The sequence below is a fragment of the Bubalus bubalis genome, chromosome 18, assembly GCF_019923935.1.
Source record: "Bubalus bubalis isolate 160015118507 breed Murrah chromosome 18, NDDB_SH_1, whole genome shotgun sequence".
NCBI classification, from domain to species: Eukaryota; Metazoa; Chordata; class Mammalia; order Artiodactyla; family Bovidae; genus Bubalus; species Bubalus bubalis.
Genome location: NC_059174.1, coordinates 33,173,098 through 33,198,048, shown reverse-complemented (window position 1 = coordinate 33,198,048; position 24,951 = coordinate 33,173,098). Strand labels below are relative to the sequence as shown.

The 24,951-nt window shown below is 43.4% G+C and overlaps 1 protein-coding gene across 34 annotated transcripts in view; it reads left to right on the top strand.

The window, feature by feature from the left end:
* LOC112580248 overlaps positions 1-24,951 on the top strand; it is a 454,297-nt gene that overhangs the window by 231,458 nt on the left and 197,888 nt on the right. For 11 of the 34 annotated variants that reach the window (XM_044931979.2, XM_044931984.2, XM_044931966.2 and 8 more), the window contains 4 exons: positions 18,697-18,742; positions 19,705-19,750; positions 20,076-20,220; positions 22,578-23,053. In XM_044931979.2, coding sequence (XP_044787914.2) covers positions 18,697-18,742; positions 19,705-19,750; positions 20,076-20,220; positions 22,578-22,638 — 298 coding nt within the window. In that variant the 3' untranslated portion in view covers positions 22,639-23,053. Of the gene's footprint in view, positions 1-12,607; positions 12,740-13,588; positions 13,802-15,642; positions 16,070-18,696; positions 18,743-19,476; positions 19,602-19,704; positions 19,751-20,075; positions 20,221-21,028; positions 23,054-24,951 lie in introns of those variants that run through there. The other 23 variants (XM_044931968.2, XR_006546300.2, XR_006546297.2 and 20 more) reach the window with 13 other exon arrangements.

Genomic DNA, 24,951 nt, shown 5'->3' with positions numbered 1-24,951 from the left:
TGAAGTATTAGAGAAAAGGTAAGTGATTTGCTCTGAGGCTGCTGTGCTAAGGTGAAATATTAGAAGGAAAATATCTGTTGATGAGGTTCAGTTCAAAGCATCCAGTTGTCTTTTAAGCCACAAAGATTTAGAGATGGTGGTGGGAAAGATGTTATGGTGGGTGCAGAGTTAGGTGGCAATGGTGAACTAAAAGCAATTAAAGTAGAAGTGTCTTTAAGGAGTCCAAGGTCAGGTGAGAGAGACTCATCATGGACATTAACAAATATACCAGTCATCATGGAACGACTGACCTGGACAAAGCAAGGGCAGGAAGCCAAGATGGGCTTCTTAGGTGGGGTGGTGGGAGGTTGCTTCCTGGAGGCAGCATGAGTCTTCTTTTTTTTGGCTGTGCTGGTTCTTAGTTGTGGCACGTGGGATCTAGTTCCCTGACCAGGGATCAAAACTGGGCGCCCTGCATCGGGAGTGTGTAGTGTTAGCCACTGGACCACCAGGGAAGTCCCAGCATGGGTCTTAATAGAGGGAAAGATAAAAGCATATAAGGATAAGAAGTGGTCATTTGGATCAGAGGCCCTGAGAAGGGTCTGACTAGGGGACTGGTGGGTGCAAGTCAGACCTGCTTAGGGATAGGGTGGGTGGAAGACTCAGATCCCAGTTTCCACTCTATGAGCTGGTAGCCAGGCCCCTGGGCTGGGTGACCTCCGTCTCAGGGCCTCATTGTCCTAGTTAAGTCTCATGATTAATTAAAGTAAGAGTGAAAAGAAACGTGAAGAGATTGATTTTGGTTGAACAAACACAACTTCTCCTTATTCTTCTAATTTCCTGAAAATCAATCCCGTGTGCACAGTGACCACTGGAAATAAGACGAGGAAACCCCGTGACCCACAGATGGCCACTGGGTGTGACGGGCCAGTGTTACCCTCATCCTTCCCCTAGACAGCTGATGGGAAGTCTGCATCAGAAGACGACAGCCTGAGACTCTGTGACCACACCTGTTCTGTGCACCCCAACAGCCACACCAGGAAAATGAACCAAATAGGTTTCCTCTGCCTGTTATCCTTCAGCTGAGATCTGGCCTCCCACTGTGGAGTTAGGTACACACTGCAGCTGCTTATATGGCAAAATATTCCTACAAACAGTGAGGAGAACTTCTGCAGAGCCTACTGTGGCAGGCAGAGTAATGGTCCCCAAAGAGGCCCATGTCCCAGTCCTTGGACACTGCAAATATACTACCTCACATGGCAAGGGGAATTAATTAAAGTTGCAGATGAAATTAATGTTGCTAGTCAGATGTTCTGAAAATAGGGAGATTATCTTGGATTATCTGGGTGGACCCAGTGTATAATCACAAAGCCCTTGAAAGTGGAAGGCAGAGCAGAGATGGCAGCATAGCAGCCCAATACGAAGTTGGCCCCACATCACTGGCTTTGAAGATGGAGAATGGGACCAGGAGCCGAGGAGCGTGGGCAGCCCCTAGATGCTGGAAATGGCAAGGGTACAGCTTCTCCCCTGGAGCCTCCAGAAAGGGACACAGCCCTGCCAATGCCTTGATTTTCACCCCGAGAAACCCGTGTCAGACTACAATCTATAGGACTGTAAGATGATAAATTTGTCTTGTATGAAGCTACCAAATTTGTGGACTTTGTTACACCAGTTATAGAAAATTGCACCTACCCTCCACCTCTAATTCTTTCCTGAATTCCAAAAGATACAGTCATTCATGTGTTCACTCACTCATTCACATATTCACTTGTTTCTACATCTAACTCATGTATTCCTATACTGTAGTTTCCTGTTTTGTAAATAGAAGTTAATAGAAAATATTTCATGGAATCTTTTTGAGGATTAAACAAAACGGGTAAAGGGCTTAGCATGTTGACAGGCTCCGTGCAAGCTCTTATAATGTTAATTGTCTCTATTATTATTATTTTTCTTGTTGCTCAGTCAGAAAACATTTCTTGGGCACCAGGCTTATCTGAGCTCTTCCTGAGCTCAGGCTGGTGCTTTCTGGATGGAAGAACAGGTTGGACGAGGGTCAAAGAGAGTTTTCCCCGAAACCTCTCTCAGTAACTGTTTTACGGGTCATCTCTGCCTACAAGGCAGGCTGCTAGATTTAGTCCTTCCACTAGGCTCATGGCTGCTCTTGAACAAAACCAGAGCTCTCTTATTAAGGAGACAGGGAGATTGGATTTTAGTAGGAAATTACCCACATTTGGTAAAGCTTGGGAAATAAAGGAAGTTAGAATAGGCAATACTTATATGAACCATTAGGTACCAGGGCCTTCCAAGGTGGCACTAGTCGTAAAACAAAACAAACAAAAAAAACCCACCTGCCAATGCAGGACATGTAGGAGATGCTGGTTTGATCTCTGTGTCAGGAGGATCCCCTGAAGGAGGGCATGGCAACCCACTCCAGTTTTCTTGCCTGGAGAATCTATGGACATAGAATCCTGGCAGGCTACAGTCCATGGGGTCTCAGAGTCAGACATGCCTGAAGTGACTTAGCGTGCATGCATTAGGTACCATATCTTTTATATGTCTCCTTCCACTTAACCTTGAAACCACAAAGTTAGTAATCTTGTTCCTGTTCCAATGTGATGAAACAGAGACACAGCATCACACAGTGATAGGCGGGGCAGAATGAAACCCCTGGACTCCAAGAACACTGGACTTCCAAGTCCATGCCCATCTTTCCACTACTACCTCATCTTCAAGGTGGTAGACAAACCCAGGAGACTGAAATCCCCATTTCTTCCTGCTCTTTGACTCTCTGGCTTGACTGTAAAATGAGGTGTTTTCCCCTGCAGGACACAGGCTGGTTTCCTCAGGTCTTTCCAGCACATCTCCTTCAGTGTCAGGGAACAGTGTTGCACTCAGCACCCACACGGCCCTTATCCCTGGGTGAGTGCAGCCAACAGGGAGCATCCCACGTAGAGCCAATGCGAAATCAGCCATCACCACTGAACAGGGCTTCCAAAAGAAAAGCTGTCTCTATCTCTGGCTCTTGAGAAACCACGTGTCCTGTTAACATTTCCTTTGCAGCTTCTCTGGGCTGCAGGGGGCTGTGCCCAGCACTGCCTGGCACATACCAAGTTCCTCCTCTTGCCGGGGTTTTCCTGCATCATCGAAGCCCATTTAGCCTTTCTGTTCATACTTCAAGACAACATTTTGCTTCCTGGGCACCACGGGAGAGCTGAGTCCATCTCTTGTGAGCCAGTCACATGGAAAAACCCTTCAAGACACAGGCAAGGGGTTCTCATGGAGGGTCCATCTGCCTGAGCCAAGGTCTGCCATCAGTTGTCCTAACTGAAATTGAGGCACATTAATAATGACAGGGCTTCCCAGCTGGCACTAGTGGTAAAGAACCTGCCAATTCAGGAGAAGTAAGAGATGCAGGTTTGATCCCTGGGTCAGGAAGATCCCCTGGGGGAGGGCACAGCAATCCACTCCAGTATTCTTGCCTGGAGAATCCCATGGATAGAACAGCCTACTGGGCTACAGTCCATAGTGTTGCACAGAGTTGGACATGACTGAAGCGACTTAGCAGGCACACACGCAATAATAAGATAGTCGGCCAACAAATAAAGCTTCCCTGGTGGCTCAGATGGTAAAGCATCTGCCTGCAATGCGGGAGACCCAGGTTCGATCCCTGGATCAGGAAGATCACCTGGAGAAGGAAATGGCAACCCACTCCAGTGTTCTTGCCTGGAGAATCCCAGGGACGGAGGAGCCTGGTAGGCTACAGTCCATGGGGTCGCAAAGAGTCGGACACAACTGAGCCACTTCACTTCACTTTAGCTGATATTTGGAAATAATTCTCCAAGTAAAAATCGGACGAGTGATCAGGCCCAGTAGCCGAGGTGAAATCTCTTAGATGAAAGCAGCTGTGTTTCTAGATGCCCAGGGGTGACTGATGGTAGAGGAAAGCCCTCGTGCATCTCTGGGATCACGTGTCTCTGGGAGGTGTAGCAAAGTGGGCGCTTTCCTAACCCACTGTGGGAAGCGCCTCTGGGGCTGAGCTGTGAGCACCTGAACCGCAGGACTGGAGACACACCTGTGCCTTTCCAACCCCAGCACTGTCATCCAAACAGCATGTGTTGCTGCCGTGGGCTTGAGGAATCTCGCTCCTAAGTTAGACTGGCAGCCTAAATTATCAGCCGTCATTCCCAGCCACAGGATGGCTGTGATGCGTAGACAAGGCAGGATGTGTACACTGCAGACGTGCAAATCGCCTTCTCATACCCAAACCTCCCTCATTTGCTTTGTCAACATTTCCTCCAGGAGAACAGTTAGGTGTCCTGTAGTTTTTCCTGGTTCTTTCTCTGCGTGTTTATTTTTCATGCAGCTGAAATAGAGTCCAAAAAAGAGAACAGGCAAAATAAAGTTGACTTGATAAAGTACTTACCATGAGCGCGGCTTTGCTCTAAGGGCTTTATAATAATTATATTGTTTCCTTATGGCGGTACTCTTATATCAAGGCTACAGATTGAAAACGAAGGCTTGTAGAGATTATCCTGCTCAAGAACAGTCAGCTAGTAAGTCCAGGGCCAGGATTCAATGCAGATTGGTTTAACTATAGAGGAATTCTTTGCCATTCACACTATATAAATTAGAACCCCCCAATAATCTACATGTTTACCCTCAAGTCTTAGGCAATGGATGTTTCTTATTATTTCCTGGAGGCAATGCAAAATGCTGCTGTACCTTTGAAGCCTTCGGATAAACATTAAATTATATCTGATTAAAACTTTGATCAAAAATCCTGTTGCCATGTCCCCACATTGAAAACTAGAATTCCATGCATGAGAGATCTGATCCCTTCCTGTTAAACAGAACATTCAGCTCACCAGAGCATTAGGGTCCTGAGGATTCCAGGTAAAAGAGTTTTCTCTATAAAAAAATGTGATATATACATTTTGGAGAAGAACTCACAGACTGTGTTTTGAGAAATACTTGGGAGTCAGTGGTGGCTGTATCTAATGACTGGACAATACAATGGCACCCCACTCCAGTACTCTTGCCTGGAAAATTGCATGGACAGAGGAGCCTGGTATGCTGCAGTCCATGAGGTCGCTGAGGGTCGGACACGACTGAGTGACTCCACTTTGAGTTTTCACTTTCATGCATTGGAGAAGGAAATGGCAACCCACTCCAGTGTTCTTGCCTGGAGAATCCCCCGACGGAGGGTCTTCATTCTGTTCTCTCCTTTCTCTTCAGTTCCCATGTCCTGTCTGGGAAGGTGGGAGGGGAATAGAGGAGGAAAATTATTCATGCTTCGTTTTTACCTTTTATGTGTCTGCTCGCTTCGTGGGTGGGAGGAGAGATGGTACAGAATCCACAAATCACAGTGACAGTGGAGTGTGCTCTAATCCACTGGAAGCTTCCTCTTCTACACCGGGCTTCCCATCTGATAAAGAAGAGGCTTGAGTTAGTCTGCTCTCAAGTCAAAAAGACCTTCTGTGGGTTGTATCTGTTGTTTCCTCTGCACTTCCCTCTTTCCTCAGGAAGGGACAGTGTAAAGGGATCACATGTCTACGTATCATTTCATCTCAACACAAGTCCTCCAGGCTAGGGTTTCAGCCAGTTTATAGACAAGGAAATTGAGGCTCTGGGCATTTAAATGGCTCATCGAAAGTCATGTAGCAGTGGGAGAAGAGGGTGGGATGATTTGAGAGAATAACATTGAAACACATATGTATATAACCATATGTAAAATAGATAGCTAGTGGGAGTTTGTATGATGCAGGGAACCCAAAGCTGGTGCTCCGTGACTGCTTAGAGGGATGGGGTGGGGACAAAGGAGGGAGGGGAGTTCAGGAGGGAGGGGCCACATGTATGCCTACCACTAATTCATGTCGATGTATGGCAGAGGCCATCATAATACTGTAAAGTAATTATCCTCCAATTGAATAAATATTTTTAAAAAGTCATGTGAACAGTAAATGGTGGAGCTAAGCGTTAAGTCTAGGCATTTCATACCCTGGTAGGAGTTGGGGTCTTGTAAGAGGCTACAATTTCCAGCAGGGAACACTGGTGCAGAAACTCTGCCTGGGAAGAAACTCTGCCCCACCTGGGGGTGGGGTGTCCAGTGGTATATCCTGGCTTTGTCCAAACCCCCACCTCCTGCATCTTCAAGAGAAGGAATTTATTGCCTATAAAACTCAGAATAAAGTTTTAGTTATTAAACAAATGTATTTCACTCAAATGTTATAAATAAGGCCAAGGGGATTGAATGATTGAATGTTAACAAAATAAGCCCCTTAGAAATAAATGAACATTTCATATTGTGCTTCATTTTGGTTTCATGTGCTCCAAAATAGCACTTCAAGTGATTAATGTTTTCTTTATTAACCATAACTAAACCCAAGTAAAACCTCGCTCTTTTCTCTCACAAGTTTCTTAGATTGAGGTTAGCTCCCTTCTTAAGAGTAACCCCTTGAAAGCCACTGTAGGCAGTTCACAGTGGTACAGAGAGTATGCCCTTTGTGTCAGGCAGACTTGGGCTCCTATCTCGGTGCTGTGACTTCCTAGCTGCATGGTTCTGGAACAATGAGCCTTAACTTCACATTATAATATGGACATTTTAATGTGAGCCTCACAGAATTATGGCAGTCTGTTACCTTGGTGGCCCCCAGTGAACCAGGTCTCCTGGCAGCCATGAGATTTGAATCCAGGCCATGTTTATGGCTTGTTTTAACCAACAGAATGTGGTAGAACTTCCAAGAATACTTTAGGTTTTCTAAAGTTGTGTTTCTCAAAAGGAGCCTTTTTTTGCCCCTCATGGGACATTTGGCAATGTCTAGAGACGTGTGTGTGTGTGTGTGTGTGTGTGTCCCAGTTGGAAGGGTGCTACTGGCATCTAGTGAGCAGAGACCAGGGAGGCTGTGAAACATTCAGCAGTGCACAGGATAAGACTCTGCCACCCCGCTATGGACTATAGCCCACCAGGCTCCTCTGTCCATAGGATTTTCCAGCAAGAATACTGGAGTAGGTTGCCATGCCCTCCTCCAAAGGATCTTCCTGACTCAGGGATCAAACCTGCATCTCTTAGGTCCCCTGCACTGGCAGGCAGGTTCTTTATCACTAGCACCACCTGGGAAGCCCAACAAAGAATTATTCACTCCTTATTGTCAATAGTGCCAAGGTTGAGAAACCCCATTTTCCCATAAAGGCTTACACTGGGAACTGGCCCTCAGTCTCCATGTAAGAAAACCCATTACCTTGTTGGAAAAACCATGCAAATATGCTGCCTGGAATTGTTGAGGCCACAGTGAGAAGAAGAAGCCCTCAGACTCCCTGGAGAGAGGGAGAGAAGCCTGGCCATCTCATCATCCAGCTGAGCTCAGCCCATCACAGCTTCCTTAGCAGCAGAATACAGCCAGTGAGAGATCACCAGCAAGACCAGAACTTCCCAGCTGAGCCCAGCCCCACTGGCAGAATAGTGAGCAAAATGGAAATGTTTTGTTTGTTTCAGGCTAAGTTTTGGGATGTTTACATCAGTGGATAACTAACGTGATAGCATATATGAAAGGAAACTAGAGTGTCTCAACCAATATAGGATTCCTTCAGCAGGGGATGCTGTGATGTGTCAACCAGAGTCCCTCTTCAGGACTCTACATGCATCCCCCCAGCTGCTAACAGTATTGATGGCTGACAGTTCACAGTTGAGGGCTTCTGTGAGATTTGCCTTCTATTGAAGACAGTTGCTTCATCCAAGCTCAGAATGCCTTTCCTGGGATAGCCCATATCAGATGACTGGTCCCTGTGCAGGAAGAAAGTCCTGGAACCCTTGCCTTCAAGTAGGTCAACAATGAAGGATCATTTTACCAGTAGTGCTCCCCGGGACCACTGCTGAGATTGCAGTTACTCAGCCCCTCCCTCAGCTGGCTCCAGCTTCTGTCACCTCTTCCTGGTCTTAATCTTGAGGAAACTCCTCCCAAGAATCTCCTGTATGCAGATCTTGATCTCAGAGTCTCTTTCCCAGAAAGCTGACTTGGAATATCTTTCTTCTTCCTGTCTTCCTCCCACCTGGATATTTTTGCCCTAAGACCTCCAGGACACAAGATAATTTGGTTAAGAGCACATCCTGGGGCACTGAACCAAACCACAGTCCTGTTCCCATCACTGGCTTTGCGGGTCTCTGTTAAGTTTCAGTTGCCGTGACAAGGAAGAAGCAAAAAGCCATGCCCTGAACGTGACAAGAGATTCAAAAGTTTAACTGTAACTCTGGGAAACTTATAAATAGCAAAGAAACACAGGGAAACATATTAATCTTCACCAGAAATGCAAGAAGTGCAAATTAAATCCACCTTGAGATACCATTTTACACTGACTAAATTAGCAGAACAAAGTAAAAATAAATTCAAATACGCATTGCTGGTGACATTGTGGTGAATATTGGGTCCTCTTAATCTGCCGGTTTAAATATAAATTGCTCAGCACTAGAAAGCAATACGACAGTACACAGTGGAAACTGTACAGATGCAGTTGCCCTCTGGCCCATTAATAAGAATGCATCTGAATAAATTTAAGAGAGCTTTGGGGATTTAAATTCTGATCTCTTAAATTTCACCAGGCTGAAAAACAAATGTAGTGTAAATAAATATGTACTGGATAACAAGAAGCTAGAACATAGAATTGGAAGATTGGGAGATCTGTATTATATAAGAGAAAAAAGAGCAGCGTTGAACATGCGGTATTGTTTCTTGGAGCATAGTCTTTTGACTGCCATTATCCAGATGGCCTGGGGTGTTGTTAACAGATGCAACTCTGAGCCTGACCCCAAATCTCATGTAGCACAGTTTATGTGAGTTGGGCCTGGGGACCTGCATTTTAAGTGAATTATCCAGGTGTCCATATGCCTCCCACATATAACAGTTCTAGATTTTAACAATCCATTTATGCCTTCTTTTGGAGGGGTAGAATTGGGAGGGACATTATCTTTTTCAAATTTGCTGTGGTTATTTTGTTATGTTTTTATAATTGTTAAGAGAAAAAAAAAGTAATTTTCCTTGTGCACTCTGGAGAAAAGTCATTTTAATTATAGGTGTCTTAATAGTTCCTCATTAAGGGGCATAGCTTAACCTCATCCACAGGGGTAGGTTAAGTATCAAGAGAGGAAAGTCTTGCACTGAAGAAAAGGAGCATTCTTATCATTATTCATCTTTCTGGTAATAGATATTTATGATATATTTAAGAATCTTCCATTATTAACCACTCACAAGTCCCCTTGGGTTCTGTGTCAAGCACACTGTAGCTCCCAGCTTGGGAGGTTGGGATGGCTTCGGTGTGGTTGGAGCCGTGTCACTGGGCTTAGGGAGAGCTATTGTGAAGGTTGAGGCAGATACATTAAATCCCAAAGCTTAAAAATGTTGTACTCTTCAATCTGGAGAGGGGCAGAACACCCACGAGACAGGCATACTGCAGGCATGGAATTAGGAACACAGGCAGACACATCAGATTTAGACCCTGTCACCCCCTCCTCGCCTTGTGGAGTCATCAGCACACCGAGATAAAATCGATGTATATTTCTGTCTCAAGACCTTGTTCCAGTGACTGTGTTTTTAGTATTTCTTTCTTTCTTTGCTGGTGATGGTCTTATTGTGGCGTGTGGGATCTTTAGCTGCAGCTTGCAAACTCTCAGTTTTGTCACGTGGGGTCTAGATTTCTGACGAGGGATGAACCAAGGCTCCCTGCATTGGCAGTTTGGACTCTTAGCCAGTGGACCACCAGAGAAGTCTCTCAATGACTATTCAACTCTGTTAGCCTAGCAAACCTTCTGTTCTAAAATTTTAGAAAAATATGTCTGGCTTTGTCAGAAACACTTTTTTTTTTTTTTTTTAAGTTGGTAGTTCTGCATGTGAAATGATGTTAAATTTATTTCATGTTATTCTGGTCTGGGCTTCCTTGGTAGCTCAGTCAGTAAAGAATTTGTCTGCAGTGCAGGAGACCTGGGTTCGATCCTTGAATAGGGAAGATCCCCCTGAGAAGAAAATGGCAAACCACTCCAGTATTCTTGCCTGGAAAATCCCATGGACAGAGGAGCCTGGCGGGCTACAGTCCGTGGGTCACAAGAGTCTACAAATTTGAAGAATTGATTGAATAAACATATATTGATATTTCTGTAGCAGGTTTATTTATATGAAATACTTATTTGAATCTCCCTGTATGTTTTTAAATTAATTTTTATTGGAGTATAGTTGATTTATAATGTGGTTTAGTTTCTGCTGTACAGCATAGTGAATCAGTTGTACCTATACATGTATCCTTTGTAGCTTATTTTCCCATGTAGGCCATTACAGAGTATTGCGCAGCCTTCCCTCTGCTCAACGGTAGATCCTTATTAGTTAAATAGAGTAGTGTGTATCTGTCAATCCCAGTCTCCCAGTTTACCTCTCCCCCTCCCTGTCCCCCTTGGTGCATCTTTAAGCTCCGTATCAGAGCAACACGGGTCAGGGAGACTTTTCAGAGGTGAGCCCTCAGTGCCGGGTTAGGTTTCCTCATTTCCAGCCCTGTTATTGATGGGAGGGAATGAAAGAGGATTAGAAAGCAGGTACTATTTATGTGTGCATGCAGGCTTGCCTACACACACATGCACACACACACACACGCCATGAAAGAGCCTCAAAAGGACAAATGAAGAATACAGTGAAGAAACATTACGAGGTTATGGAAGGCAAATACTGATGATGATGAAATCGAATGAGAGAGGCAGAAACGTCCATTTCCATCTCCGTTACATCTAAAGAGTACGAAACAAATGTCTGTCCTTGGGTATACGTGAGCTGGGAGGTCACTAAGGAACCAAATGGCTATAGGGGCTTTGACTTCAAATTAAGTTGTGTAAACCTTGGTGTCCAGAGAAGTCTCAAAGGTTTTGCTTTTTCTAACAAAAGAAATAGTGATTAGTAAAGGACATTTCTCTTAAGATGGATTCCTGTGATTGAGATTTCACCAAGTGGATTAAGGATAAGTATGGATAGAAAAATGCATTTAATTCAATATTTATTTTCTTTATATCTTGCCCCATTTATATTAGCATTTAAGCAGTCCATCAGGAACTGCTAGTTAAGGTAACTATGGTCAAATGCCCTAACTAAAATGGCCTTTTTACTTTAATACTAAACTGTTCAATTGAAAAAACTCATGATTGTTTTCCGAATCTCTGGCAAAATGTGTGTCTTATAATTTAGACCGTGGATCTCATAAGGGAGGCCCTTTTACCCATCTGAAAAACCAAACACAGAATGACAGTAATTGCGTTGCAGTAGTGCTAAAGTCTTTAGTTCAGTTAGTTCTGGGTACACGTGTGCATGTCTTTTCTTCCTTCTTCTAAAATAGTTTAAGTTTACTTATGAATATAGATTACTATGATACAATATTTTCAAAACATAAAAATCTGAATATTATCATCAGTTAAAACTTAGGGTATACAAGGATCATTTATTGAGTTTTGTGTGTGTGTGTGTTTAGCTATATGTTTGAAATAGTTTCCTTCTAAAAGCAAAAACATAAGCAGAAAAATTATCTGGACAATATATAAATCATATGGTAGACTGCCTGTGTGTATGTCACAGGTAGTAGGCAGAGTGTTTGTTTTATAGGAATCAGCAAGATTTTTGTAGAGGGACAGCTCATAAATATTTTCAGCTTGGTGGGCTATGCAATGATCTCTGTTGCATCTACTCAGCTCTAAAAGCATCCATAGAGAATACGTGAGTGATTGGATGTAATTGAGTTCCAATAAAACTTTATTTACAAAACAGATGGCAGGCCAGAATTGGTTGTAGTTTGCCAATTCCTGGTTTAGAGAGTGTACTAGGCATAATGTGTATCATTAGAACTGTCTTTTCACACTCACCATTTTACTTAAGAGGAACCCAAGGCCCCCCCAGATGAAGTGACTAACCCCAAGACACACTGCAAAGCACCAGATTTCCGTGCTGTTCTCTCAGTCCCTGTAACAGAGTGGAAACCAAAATGACAGCTCCCTCCATAGAGTGGAGGGGGCTGGAGGAGGGAGTGGCAGGGCAGAACAGAGTGATAGGGCATGTAGAGGTGCCCCCATATCTCCTCTCCCTGATGATCACTGGGACTTCTCTGCATTTTGTCCATGTTTTCATGTTTGGTTTTCAGTGGTGGGAGAACCACCAGGCAGGAAGGCTTGGACCTGCCATCCACTTGGTTCTATGGCCGTGGAGCAGTCACTGCTCCTCTCTGGTCTTCGTTTTCTTTAACCTGTAAAATGAGGGGCTTGTCTTGATGATCTTGAACTCCCATTCTGTTCTCAACTTTTTCTTCACGTGTGTTCTTCAGCGTCTTCCCCATCAATCCCCAATGACTCCTGAATTGGAATTTACTCTGGCCTTGGAGGCAGAGGGGCCATAAGTTAGCAGCCCCACCCAGGTGTCACCGGGTTACCTGTTTTCTCTGCTTACCTGGTCAACTCACTTCCCTCAGAGCATCCCAGAAACCCTGATGACCTCATTGCTTCTTGGGCCCAGAGCTGATTACCATAAAAAAGGCACCCACCTGCTCACAGAGCCTTTCCGTTTTGGGCTCTGAACCGCTGAGCTGGGCATTTTACCAACTCAGTAGTCTTGCTTATAGATTTATCTATCCCTTTAGAATCTCCACTTCTCTCTGAACTTCTTCACAGTAAGCAGTTTTATAACAAAGCAGGCCCTGGCTTCCGCATACGCTGGGCCGGGCTAGATGCGGCCCTCCTGTGGACTTGTTCCTGGTGAGTGTGTTATAGCCACTCGTCCGTATATTTTTGCCAAGGACTCAGATTGTTCTTTCTCCACTGCAGGACTTGCATCTTAAGTTAATTTTAGTTTAACTCTAGTTCAATTTTCTTTTTAGAAAATATGGTGCAGGAATTGGAGTACTGGACTTATCTACAGACCTGGCTTTAAGTCCTGTTGGCATCACGACTTAGATGTGTTACTTCGGGCAAGTCCTATAACCTCTCCCAGCGGTCTAGGCACTCAGTGTTACTCTCCAGGTGAATCTAATGAGCAACCAGGCTTGAGAGCCATAGGTTTTAATCATCCAAATGATATCACTGATATGAACACACATTTCAAAAGGACTTAGCAATAGGTTGTGCTATTACTTTTGTTGTTTATTTCTATTTAAAAGAAAGATACCAAAATCCTATACAAATAAATCCCCAAGAGAAATAAAACGAGCAAGTGAATAAAATGAAGCAGTGTGATACGTGACCTATAATAAGAAATGTATGTTTTGTTTTTGTTCTGTTTCTGTCTCAAAGCTTGGAAGTTCTGAGACATAAGACCAGTGCAAGTATCTTTTGCTGTAATGTTTGGTCTCTTGTCCTTTATTCCTGAAAGGGCTGCAGAGTCATAAAGGAGAAATGAGTATCTTCTTATTCCTAACAATTCCCTTTCAACCACACCTGGGTTTTGTTAATGAGGTTACTTCTGAAAATCCCCTAGAGCTAAGGGAGATGATTGGCAGCCCAAAGCTGGTTGCCTGGGGAGCCAACCATGTGATTGGAGAGTTGGAACTTCCAGTCCCGCCCCCGACCTGCTGGGAGGGGAAAGGGGCTGGAGATTGACGTCAGTCACCATGGCCAATGATGTAATCAATCATTCCTGTGTCATGAAGCTTCTACATGAAACAAAAGGCTGGGTTTGGAGAGCTTCTGGTTGGTGAACAGGTGAAGATTCCTGGAGGATGGCTGGCTGGAGAAGGAATGGAAACTCTGTGCTTTGCCCTATGCATCTCTTCCATCTGACTATTCCAGAGTGCTGTCTTTCTATGATAAAACTGTAATCTAGTAAGTGAATGTTTCTCTGAGTTCTGTGAGTTGCTGTAGCAAATTAAACAAACCCTAGGAGGGGTTTGGGGTTGTTGGAACCTCCACTCTGTAGCTGGTCGATCAGAAGAATAGGTGACAACTTGGGCTTATGACTGTCATCTGAAGGTGGTGGGGGAAGTCTTGTAGGACTAAGCCCTTAATCTGTGATGCTGCTGCTAAGTCACTTCAGTCGTGTCCGACTCTGTGCGACCCTATAGATGGCAGCCCACCAGGCTCCCCTGTCCCTGGGATTCTCCAGGCAAGAACACTGGAGTGGGTTGCCATTTCCTTCTCCAATGCATGAAAGTGAAAAGTGAAAGTGAAGTTGCTCAGTCGTGTCCGACCCTCAGCGACCCCATGGACTGCAGCCTACCAGGCTCCTCTGTCCATGGGATTTTCCAGGCAAGAGTACTGGAGTGGGGTGCCATTGCCTTCTCCGTATCTGTGATACCTGCCATAATTTCCAAATTGATAATGTCAGAACTGAATTAAATTGTAAGACACCCAGATGGTGATGCAGAACTGGCCTCAGAATCTTACACAGCCCATCCTGCAACATATTTTAGTTTTTGAGATTTTTCTTTTGAGGTATCAACCTTTCTAGATTAAAATTAGGATCAAGTAATTTAACCACCCAGTAGCCGCGTGGGAGGGGATTAAACGTGTTGCCAATTTGTTTAATCCTGTGGAAACTCTGGGTGTTGAGGTTGGTGGCACCATTTTTCAAAGTGAAGCAATTAGAGCTTGAGAAGGTAAATCACTGTAAGGAAGTTTCTGTCACTGTGAGTGAAAGTGACGGGACCAAACATCAGAGTCAAGGGCACTTTGCATTAGATCTTCACTGCTTCCTGATCCTGCCACATGGAGCTTAAAACCCCATCCTTTCAAATTGCGGATGACAAGTGAATAATGCTAACGATGGCAGTAATATCACAGTATCATCTTATGTGATGTCAAGTCTTTAGGATGCTTTTATGTATTTTAGAGAATCATCATATTGAGATCACAACCACAGACGTGACTACTAGAAAGCTGTCCTTAATATAAAGGTAGAGCTACTGAAGTGACTTTGCCTGCCTGCCTGCCTTACAGGCCCTAGGAGGGAGTCTCTTAGGGAATGAGTGCTGTAAACACATAGTTGATAAAGTTATCAGGCTCTCCTATTGTTACCCTACCCAATGCCGAGGAGGACACTGGGTCACTGACTGCTTAAGACACCACCAGGGAAGACATAAATTTACCAAGTGACCCAGCAAATCCACTCCAGGGTGCCTAACAGAGAAATGAAAACACTTCTACACAAAGACTCACACACCAGAGTTCATGACAATACTAGTCGTGATTGCCAAAAAGTGGAAACAGCACAAAAGTCCTTCAACACATGAACCAGGTAGACAAAATATGGAATACCCACACGAGAGAATATTATGTAGTCATAACAAAGAATGAAGTACTGATACTGGCTACAGCTGGGCAAATCCAAAAAAGCATTATGCTGGTTGAAAGCAGCCAAATGCAGAAGACTGTATAATGTATCTTTCCCTTTATGTGAAATACCCAGAAAAGGCAAATCTACAGAGACAGTAAACCAATCAGTGGTTGCCCGGGGCTAGGAGGTGGAAACAGGGATTAATTACAAATGAGCACGAGGATCTTCTGGAGCTGATAGAAAAGTTCAAAACTGGAATTGTAGTCGTGGTTGCATGCTATGTAAGTTAACTAGAAAATAAATCATTGAATTGCACACTTAAAATGAGTAAACATTATGATATATACATTCTATTTCACTAAAGTTGTTTTGTGTGTGTTTGTGTTTTTAGGAGCCCATCAGGAGTATGACAGCAAAGTCAGTGCAGTTTAGACTTTGACTTCTCCTTTTATGACCAAGATTTTTTGGCAGAACATAGGAGGAATTCCAACCCACAGGGAGTTGCCCCAGAAATTAGATTCAAGAGACATGTTCAAACCAATCTGCGGCCTATAAATTTATATGAAGAAACTGATCTTCCCAGAAACAAGGAGGTTCATGTCATCCCACCAGGGCTTTGACTTGCTGCACTGAATAACCAGGAACTGACTTTCTGGTTATGGCTGGATAAAAGCACTGGGTGATGGATGGGGTCAGGGATGTTTCACAACAGCCACTCAGGAGACCTGGGAACCAAACCAGCCACTTACCGGAGAGGCCGTTCATGGAGCAGTTGCTCATGTTCCCAGATCCAGTGACCCTTCTCCTGGATGTTGCAGGTGACTCATTGTCGAGTCGGTCCCTCTCTTTTCTGCTTTACCCCTTTCTATTCAGACAATTATTGTTCTGTTCCAGCAGTTTTTCTCCAAGCCAGCCCATTGTGCAGTATTTTAGGCTTCTTTGTCCTTCTGTATGATGACATTACGTATCTGTCTTCTTGAAACTTTGGTGTGGTTACACTGACCCACCTTTGTGAGAGTAAGCTGTGACTACAGAGGCCAGCGCTCCCAGGACTCCCCAAAGGCCCTCTTCTAGACTCTGGAGATGCCTGCTTCCTGTGGACAAGGCAGCACGCGCAATGGCTGGGTTCATTGGTTTGAGCCTGATAAACTTCCTATTCTCTTAATACAGATGGAGCAAATAGCTGCCTGTTCTCTATGTGGGGTCAGTATTGGAATGTAGCATTCTCCCTGCACATGAAACCCCAATCCGTCCAGGTTCCTCCTGCCCCTTCTCATGGAGTTGGATACAAAGACTGGCATAGAACTGGGTGAACAGTGTGCGGCCGTTACTGTCCATTGTGGGTGGGCCAGTCTGACATGTGTATGTCACATCATTTCTGCCTCTCTCATCTCCTTGAACTGCCCATGACTCAAATTAGGATGCTTGATGCTGGCGGGCTGTCTGCATGTTTTCAAATTAATTAGTGAGCTTTGGCTGCTCCTTGGGAAGGGTCTGCCAATGCGCTGTCCCCCAGTTCCAGCCCTGATCCCAACCTTTTACTTGATCCATAGTACTCGCCATAACCTTAGCTTTAGAATTGGATGAACCCTATTTCAAATATGATGAGAATACAAATCACTTAACCATGATGGCTGACACAACTTTATTGCTAATATTATTATTATACCTTTAGCCACTGTTTTATCCTAACCCTAATGGTATGAATCCTATCTTCAGATTTTATTTTAAAAAATCCCTTCCTTTGTTGAATGCTTAAAGTGTCTTATATCAGAATATCTCTCATCTATCAATCAATTTATCTATAGATTGATAATCTATAACTCTCCAAAACAATTTCATTAGCTGCTAAGCTATCTGCCATCATCTGCCTATCTTCCAACCCTGCCTATCCAATCCAGGGTTTTTCGGTATAAACACCATGAACATTTTGGGCTGGATGATTTTTAAGACTATGTCCTATGCCTGTAGAGTGGGTAACAGGATATTGAACCTCTGGTCACTAGACTTTGGTAGCTCTTCTTACCCAAGTCGTGTTGTGGCCATCAAAAATGTCTGCAAACAATGCCAAATGTCCCCTTGGAAGAAGGGAATGAAATCAATCTAGTCTTTCATTTATCCATTATTATTATTATTTTACTGCTTCTTTCTAGAAGGTACAACATAAAGACTCTTCTCATTTTACAGATGAAGAAACTGAGGCTGAGAATTTAGGTGACTTATATAAGATTGCCTAAGTATTATGATTGATCTGGGTTATAAAATTAGATGTGCCTATTTTAAAGCACCTATGTCCTCTCTATCATACAAGGCTATTTTAAATTAGACGCCATTGTAACCATTTGATCCTCAGTGCCATCGTTCTCCTATATTCCCAATTTAAAATCATCCTCAAACTTAAATCTGACCCTCAAGTCCAAACCTATGTCTTCCAGCTAAAACATAGGTGAAGGTATCTACACCCCAAACCTCCATTCTAATCCTGTCCTCGACTCAAGATGTAACCCTATTTCTAGCCCCAGTGCTTAGTTACTTTTTAAAAAAATTAATTTATTTTTTACTTGAAGGATAATTGCTTTCTAGAATTTTGTTGTTTTCTGTCAGCCTCAACATGAAGCCATAATTATACATGTGTCCCCTAAATCTGGTTTCCCATCATCCCGGATGCTGAGAGTGTTAACCCGAAGAATGCCTTCCAGAGGCAGTGAACCCAGTGGCCATAGACAAGCTTGTTTGCAGCCAGGGACATGTATACTACTCCATTCTAAAGAAGTAGGACGCAGATGGTCCCTTCTCTGCTGATCCACTGAGATCGTATGCATGGAGGCCCTGTCTGTCGCAGACCCCCTTAGGTTGGGATATTTGGCAATTCCCAACAGTGGGAAGCTTCTGTTTGACCTCTTCAGTGACAGGCTACCTCTGAAAAACCGAGCAAATGAAGAGGTTTGAAACCAATCCATTGGCTTCTCAGAGCCTGACATATTATTTCAGCTTCTTCCCAGCAGTTTTGGTTTCTATCCCAATACTCTGAGGCCTATTAGATGGCTGACAGCTTCTGGCCTCCATGTCCAGAATTCAAACATGCAGAGACTTCTTCTTCTTCTTTTTTTTTTTTTTAAGCAATTAACAGTGATGCTTGGAAGAGATGGCAACAAGCTGAAAAAAATTAATTGAAAACTTAACCTTCAAATAAAAATACTTAGACCTTAGGCATCCATTTGTAAGCAGTTTATGCTGTCTGTGTGCATTTTGTTGTATTATTTAAGTGTTTTCTACACCATTTCTGATTAACACAGCCATGCTATTTTCCAGTCCAGTCTCCTTAATAAATATATGTGTCAAATATCTGTTTCCTCCCCTGAATGCAGAGGCTTTTAATTCCCCTTGTTTGCATGTGCTAACTGATTGTGTAACGAGATTAACAGCTCTGTCTTTCTTTCTGCAGATTTTTAGAAGAAAAGCCAGTGGGCTCCCAGACGAAGTTAAAAAAGGTACCTTCTTTAATTTTGCATATTGTTAGCTACAATCCGGTTGCTAATGTTTGTTTTATTTCCATCTGTCAAAAGCAATGCCAAAATACGTTTTGTTTGCCTTGAGTTGGCTCAATTAATCCTTCTCTGGAAACAGTTCTGTCATTTCATGTTTGGTTAAGGCCCTGATTCAGTAGCTACCAAACAGGGGCCAGTGCACATTTAATATAGCTTTCTGAGAAGTAGAATATCTGTTTGACAAAAGGGAAAGGTGGGGCAGCGCTCTTATAGGAATGTTGATCTAAAGCCAGCCCCATCGCAGCTGTGGGTACAAACATGTGTGTTTTAGCTTGATCCTGGGGAACCAAAAGAATCCAGCAGATGGATCACACTATGAGGATGGCTTGGTGGGGACTCAGTCTGGGGCAGACCACCCTGCCCAAAGGGCAGCTTCTAAGTCTTGATGATGGTATATGCGTCAGCCAATGCTTCTATAATGAAATACCACAGCCCGGGCAGTTTAAAAGACAGACATTGATTTTCTCGAGGTTCTAGAGGCCAAAGTCCAAAGTCAGCAGGGTGGGTTTCTTCTGAGATCCCTCAACCTGGCTTGTAGGTGTGGCTCGTGTCTTCACATGGGCTTCCCTCTGTGTCTGTGACTTGTCTGTGTCGAAGTCTCCTCTTTTTATAAGCACCCGTCATACTGAAACGGACCCACCATAATGAACTCATTTTAACTCATTGACCCTTTAAAGACCCTGTGAGCAAATACAGTCACATCCTGAGGTGCTTGAAGCTAGGACCTCAGCGTATGCATTTTGGAGGGATGTAATTCAGCCCACAACAAATGGTAACCAGAAAAAAATGAAAATATGATGAGGTAAGAAGGGACAAATCTTAGGCCAAAAGCTGTAAAAGCAACCACTCTGTAATTCTTTCTCATACTCTCCCCTCGCACACTACTTCCTTCCCTATCTCTGAAGAAAAGCTCTCGTCACCATTCCTGTATATTAGCATATTTTACAGAAGGTAAGCTTTTAAATCAGCATGCTCTGAGTTCAAATCCTGACTTGACTTCTTCTTAGCTGTATGACCAAGGGCAAGTCGTTTAAATTCTGACTCTCAGCTTCTTCCCCTTAAAATGGGGCTAATAACTAAACCCACTGATTTTGTTTTGTAAGGATACTAAGATATACGTGTGAAAACCAGTGGCAAGCCAAGACTGGGGAAATGGGGGTGGTCTGCCCTGAGTGCAGGTGGTAGTGGGGGTGTGGTGTCGATAGGAAATAGGAAAGTAGTAACACAATTTCCATTTTAAAATTAAAAACAATTTTTTTTTATTTGGCTGTGCCAGGCCTTAGTTGCAGCACTTTGGTTGTGGCGTATGGGATCTGGCTCCCTGTGGCTGTTCAGTCACCCGGTCGTGTCCACTTCCTGCGCCTCCTGGACTGCAGCAGGCCAGGCCTCCCCGGCCCTCTCCATCTCCCAGAGTTCGCCAGGTTTGTGTCCATTGCATTGGTGATGCCATCCAGCCATCTCATCCTCTCACGCTCTCTTCTCCTTCTGCCCTCAATCTTTTCCAGCCTCAGGGACTTTTCCAGTGAGTCATCTGTTCGCGTCAGGCATCAAATGACCAAAATACTGAAGCTTCAGCTTCAGCACCAGTCCTTCCAGTGATTATTCAGGGTTGATCTCCCTTAAGATTGACTGGTTTGATCTCCTTGCTGTCCAAAGGACTCTCAGGAGTCTTCTCCAGCACCACAGTTTGAAGACATCAATCCTTTGGCTTTCTGCTTTCTTTACAGTCCAACTCTCACAACCATATATGTTCACTGGGAAGACCATAGCCGTAACTGTCCCTAGTTCCCTGACCGGGATCATACCCAGGCCCCCTGCCTTGGGAGTGCAGAGTCTTAGCCATTGGACCACCAGGGAAGTCCCAAAGTTCCTTTTTAAACAATGCCTGTAGTAAAATACTGTTGCCCCTCTAGGAAGATGCTGCCCCATGCTGACCCACCCTCCCTTGTCTGGAGTTTCTATCTATTGCATATTAAATGCATGTGTTTATCCTTCCCCTTCCCCCCCACACACTTGTGTCTTGAATTTAGTCATTCTCAGGACAACTTAACCAAAGGTATTTCACATGACTGCACATCTTATTTTTTATTCATTTTACTCAGAAATTGCCAAACCTCAGAGCTAAATTATATATGACAGAGGAAAGTCATCATTTAGTTGTTGTTTTGAAAAAAGGAGGCCTGGTCACCTCTGGTTAGAGCCTTCCTCTTCCTTCCCAAATCTCTTCAGTTCCTCCGTCCAACTTCCAGGGCTGGTTCCTCCCAGAAAACATCCAGATATGAGTTAGGAATCAAGGTAGGCAACCCCTAACCGCAGGAGACGTGTGTGTGTGGCTGGGTCTGTTGCTTTTATGATTCCAGGTCCGTTTCTGAAGTGGTACCCCATCCCTTGGGGCCTTTATATGAGGTAGCTGCTTGTGTAATTGCTGTAATGTGTAAGTAGCTATTTTATATAAACAGAGAGAATTGGTTGGTTGTACTAAAAAAAAAATGGCAACATAAAACAGAATTCCTTTTTTCAATGGATGACATCTGTCTTCATATAGCATCAAAAATCTAAACCCTTAGCATGAATCATTAAGCTTTCCCAGAAAATATTTTACGTTGGAATTTTACAAAATAACTTCCTCAACCTAGATCTCCGAAGGTAGAAGAGATAGATGATGGTGTGTACATTGCATGGCTTATCTTGCAATTATTAAAATGAAGGCTTTGATGGCCATGTAATAAAATGGAGCTTTTTGATCATATTAAGTGAACAAAAAGAAGCAAAATGCTCTATAATACATGTGCTAAGTCACTTCAGTCGTGTCCAACTTATAGACTGTAGCCTGCCAGGCTTCTCTGCCCATGGGATTCTCCAGGCCAGAGTACTGGAGTAGGTTAGCTGTTTCCTCCTCCAGGAGATCATCCTGACCCGGGGATGGAACCCGCATCTCTTCTGTCTGCTGCATTGGCAGGCAGGTTCTTTACTGCTAGTGCCACTTGGAAGCCCCATGTAATACATATTGAAAGGTTTAACTGCAAAAGGCAAACACATCAATTATATCTAATAATATGTAAAATTTGGCACACTCACACAAGAATGCCTTTGGAAAGGGCCCTTTCCTGTGGAGCGAGTGGTAGGTCTTATATCTGCTCTGTCCACATTGGGTATCAGAAGCTTAAACCTGTATCTTGCATTAGTTGAGGCCTGACTTGGATTTCTGTAGTTAATGGGTTGTATGAAGTCTGAGGGTGAAGGGTGGGATCTATTAATAATTTAGGATATAACAATGGCACTCAGTGAGGGGTTAGTGTGGTGGAACCCAGTCTGAGATGGAAACTTGATGGAGATTTCTAGATGGTTAACATAGCCATAATTCAGATAACCTTTGAATATATTGAAGCAGGACCTTAATAAAAAGCCACAATGTCTTCTTAGTAGGATATAGTAAAATGTCTAGTTTGTATTTACAATAAGAATCATCTTTCTGCTCAGATGACTCATTTTTGCCAGCCACGTTCTCTCCCCATGCCCTTCTGGACACATTATAGACTTGCCCCAAGACAACACTTCTGTGGGTCAGGCCTGTAATTGGGAGCTGCAGACTTTTCCAGTTTCTGTTATTAGAGTCTGTTCAATTGGTAGAATGTGAATAACCAAGTTATTGTAAAGCCACATGAAAGGCATCTTGCTCTCCTCCGTGCCCCACCATATGCAGCCACACCTCTGCTTTGTTCTGTGCGGCTTCTTCTGATTTCTGGTCCCTCATCTGACTTCTCTTTGTTTGCCCTAGGACACTGAGCTGTGGAGGGGTTTTGGTAGCAGCAATTATTTTTCAAACTTGGAAGATATGAATGATAAAGGGACTGTGTCAGCTGCGGGGCTGTAGATTCCATGCCTTTTCCTAAACACCATGATTCGACCCTCCCACTGGAGTCTGCCTGGTGGGTCACTTCACGCCCAGAGCCATGAAGCTCCACGTGGAACAAGGGGTCTGGAAGGACACATATGGAGATGTTACTAGTGACTGCATTTCAGTCTTGGGGTTATGGGAATATTTTCTTCCCTTGTTTTCCAAATGTCCTTTGATGACTTTGATGAAAAAGAAAAGACTATTTGTTTTTTTTTAACTATAGTAGTCTTGCTGTTTTTTAATGTGCATGTCAAACTGCTTGATATCATGAGAACTAATTCTGTTAATTCAACATTTTTTATTGTCACACATGAGAAATGGAAATACTGAAATTAATAAAGAAGAATAATTTAAAATTTCCTTTAAAATCATTGCTATGTGCTGGATGCTGGTAGGAAAATCTTTCTAATTTAAAACTTGGAGAAACATATTTGTGAACTAAAATAAATAGAATAAATAGAAAGGAATGGAGATTATTATCCATGGTATTAAAAAATATGTGGGTCTGGTTCATCCTAACCTTTATTTAATCACTTGTTTATTCATTGAACATTTTATGTGGACTTGGCCATTGGATGCACTGATGACCCAAGTACAAAGTCCCTGTCCTCAGGGAGCTTACAGTCTAGGTAAATTTTCTATCAGAATGTATTCTTGTCCTACTCTTTGCAATCCCATGGACTGAAGCCCACCAGGCTCCTCTCTCCATGGAATTTTCCAGGCAAGAATACTGGAGTGGGTTGCCATTCCCTTCTCCAGATTCTGGGATTAACAAATACTAAAAATAAAAGTGGAGAAAAAGAAAACTGATAGATTACAGAACTATATTTTGCATGCATGGGAATATGTAGGATAAAACTTTATTTTCCTCTTCACCCAATACCCACAGACACACACACACACACACACACACACACACACACACACACACACACACCCCCTTACACACCTACAGTGTCATCCTGTCTTTACCTGGCTCACAGACCCAGGATTTATACAGTCATAAAAATAGTTAGTCATTTATTTAAAGCACTTGTTCTTAAAAGGAGCATTTGACTCCCCTACATCTTGTTCACTCCCAGTGGTATCTGCTGCTGCTGCTAAGTCGCTTCAGTCGTGTCCGACTCTCTGCAACCCCATAGACGGCAGCCCACCAGGCTCCCCCATCCCTGAGATTCTCCAGGCAAGAACACTGGAGTGGGTTGCCATTTCCTTCTCCAATGCATGAAAGTGAAAAATGAAAGTGAAGTTGCTCAGTCGTGTCTGACTCTTAGCGACCCCATGGACTGCAGCCTACCAAGCTCCTCCATCCATGGAATTTTCCAGGCAAAAGTACTGGAGTGGGGTGCCATTGCCTTCTCCGAGTAGTATCTACTCATGGACAATTAATAAATAAATGAAAGCAATCAGTGAGGTCAATCAGGCACCCTTATATCCGAGGGGCCATCACTCCTACCAGGAAAGGGCTGTATTGGGGCAGAGACAAGAAAGCCCTGGCAGCAATGCATACAATAAAGGTGCATTTCATTGAGTCATTGGTTTAAAGTATCAGAGAATCAAACTGATGGATTAGTAGATTATCTCACCTCAGTCTGTCAGGACCTCAATGGAAGAACACTTATTACAGACTAGCAATTTCAGGTGGCATCACTCAAGAACTTTTATATATATATATATATATATATATATATATATATTTATATATGTCTTACATACATACATACATATATGTCTTACATATATATATATGTAAGACAAAGGGGTGGTTGGGAATACTGCCGAACAAAGAAAGAACTTCATCTTGAGAATGATCTGTTGTGTAAGTAGGATGTGGACGGCACATATAGAATGTTGGGTAAAACACAGGAAGTTGGGACCCCAAAGCACCATTGGAAAGCCTTCTTGGGAACAACTACAACAGTCTGATATGGGAACAATGGAGTGAGTAATGTCAGAATAAGTTCCAAGGAAGCTAACACTCAGCTGCCCGTGGTGAAGACAGACATACATGATCAGAAAGTAAAATCCAAGCTGAGTAGGAAAAATCTGAAAACATGTCCCCAGACCAGATCCTTCCTTCCCTCTCTCCCTCCCTACCCCCCATCCTTCCTTTTCTTTCCTTCAAGACTGTGTATCAAACAGCTGACATATATCAGAGAAATGCAAAGCAAAAGATGAGGTAAGGACAGAGACACAGGACGGGTATAACTCACACACGGTTTTAGATATTTCTAAAGATTAAAAGCGAGCAATT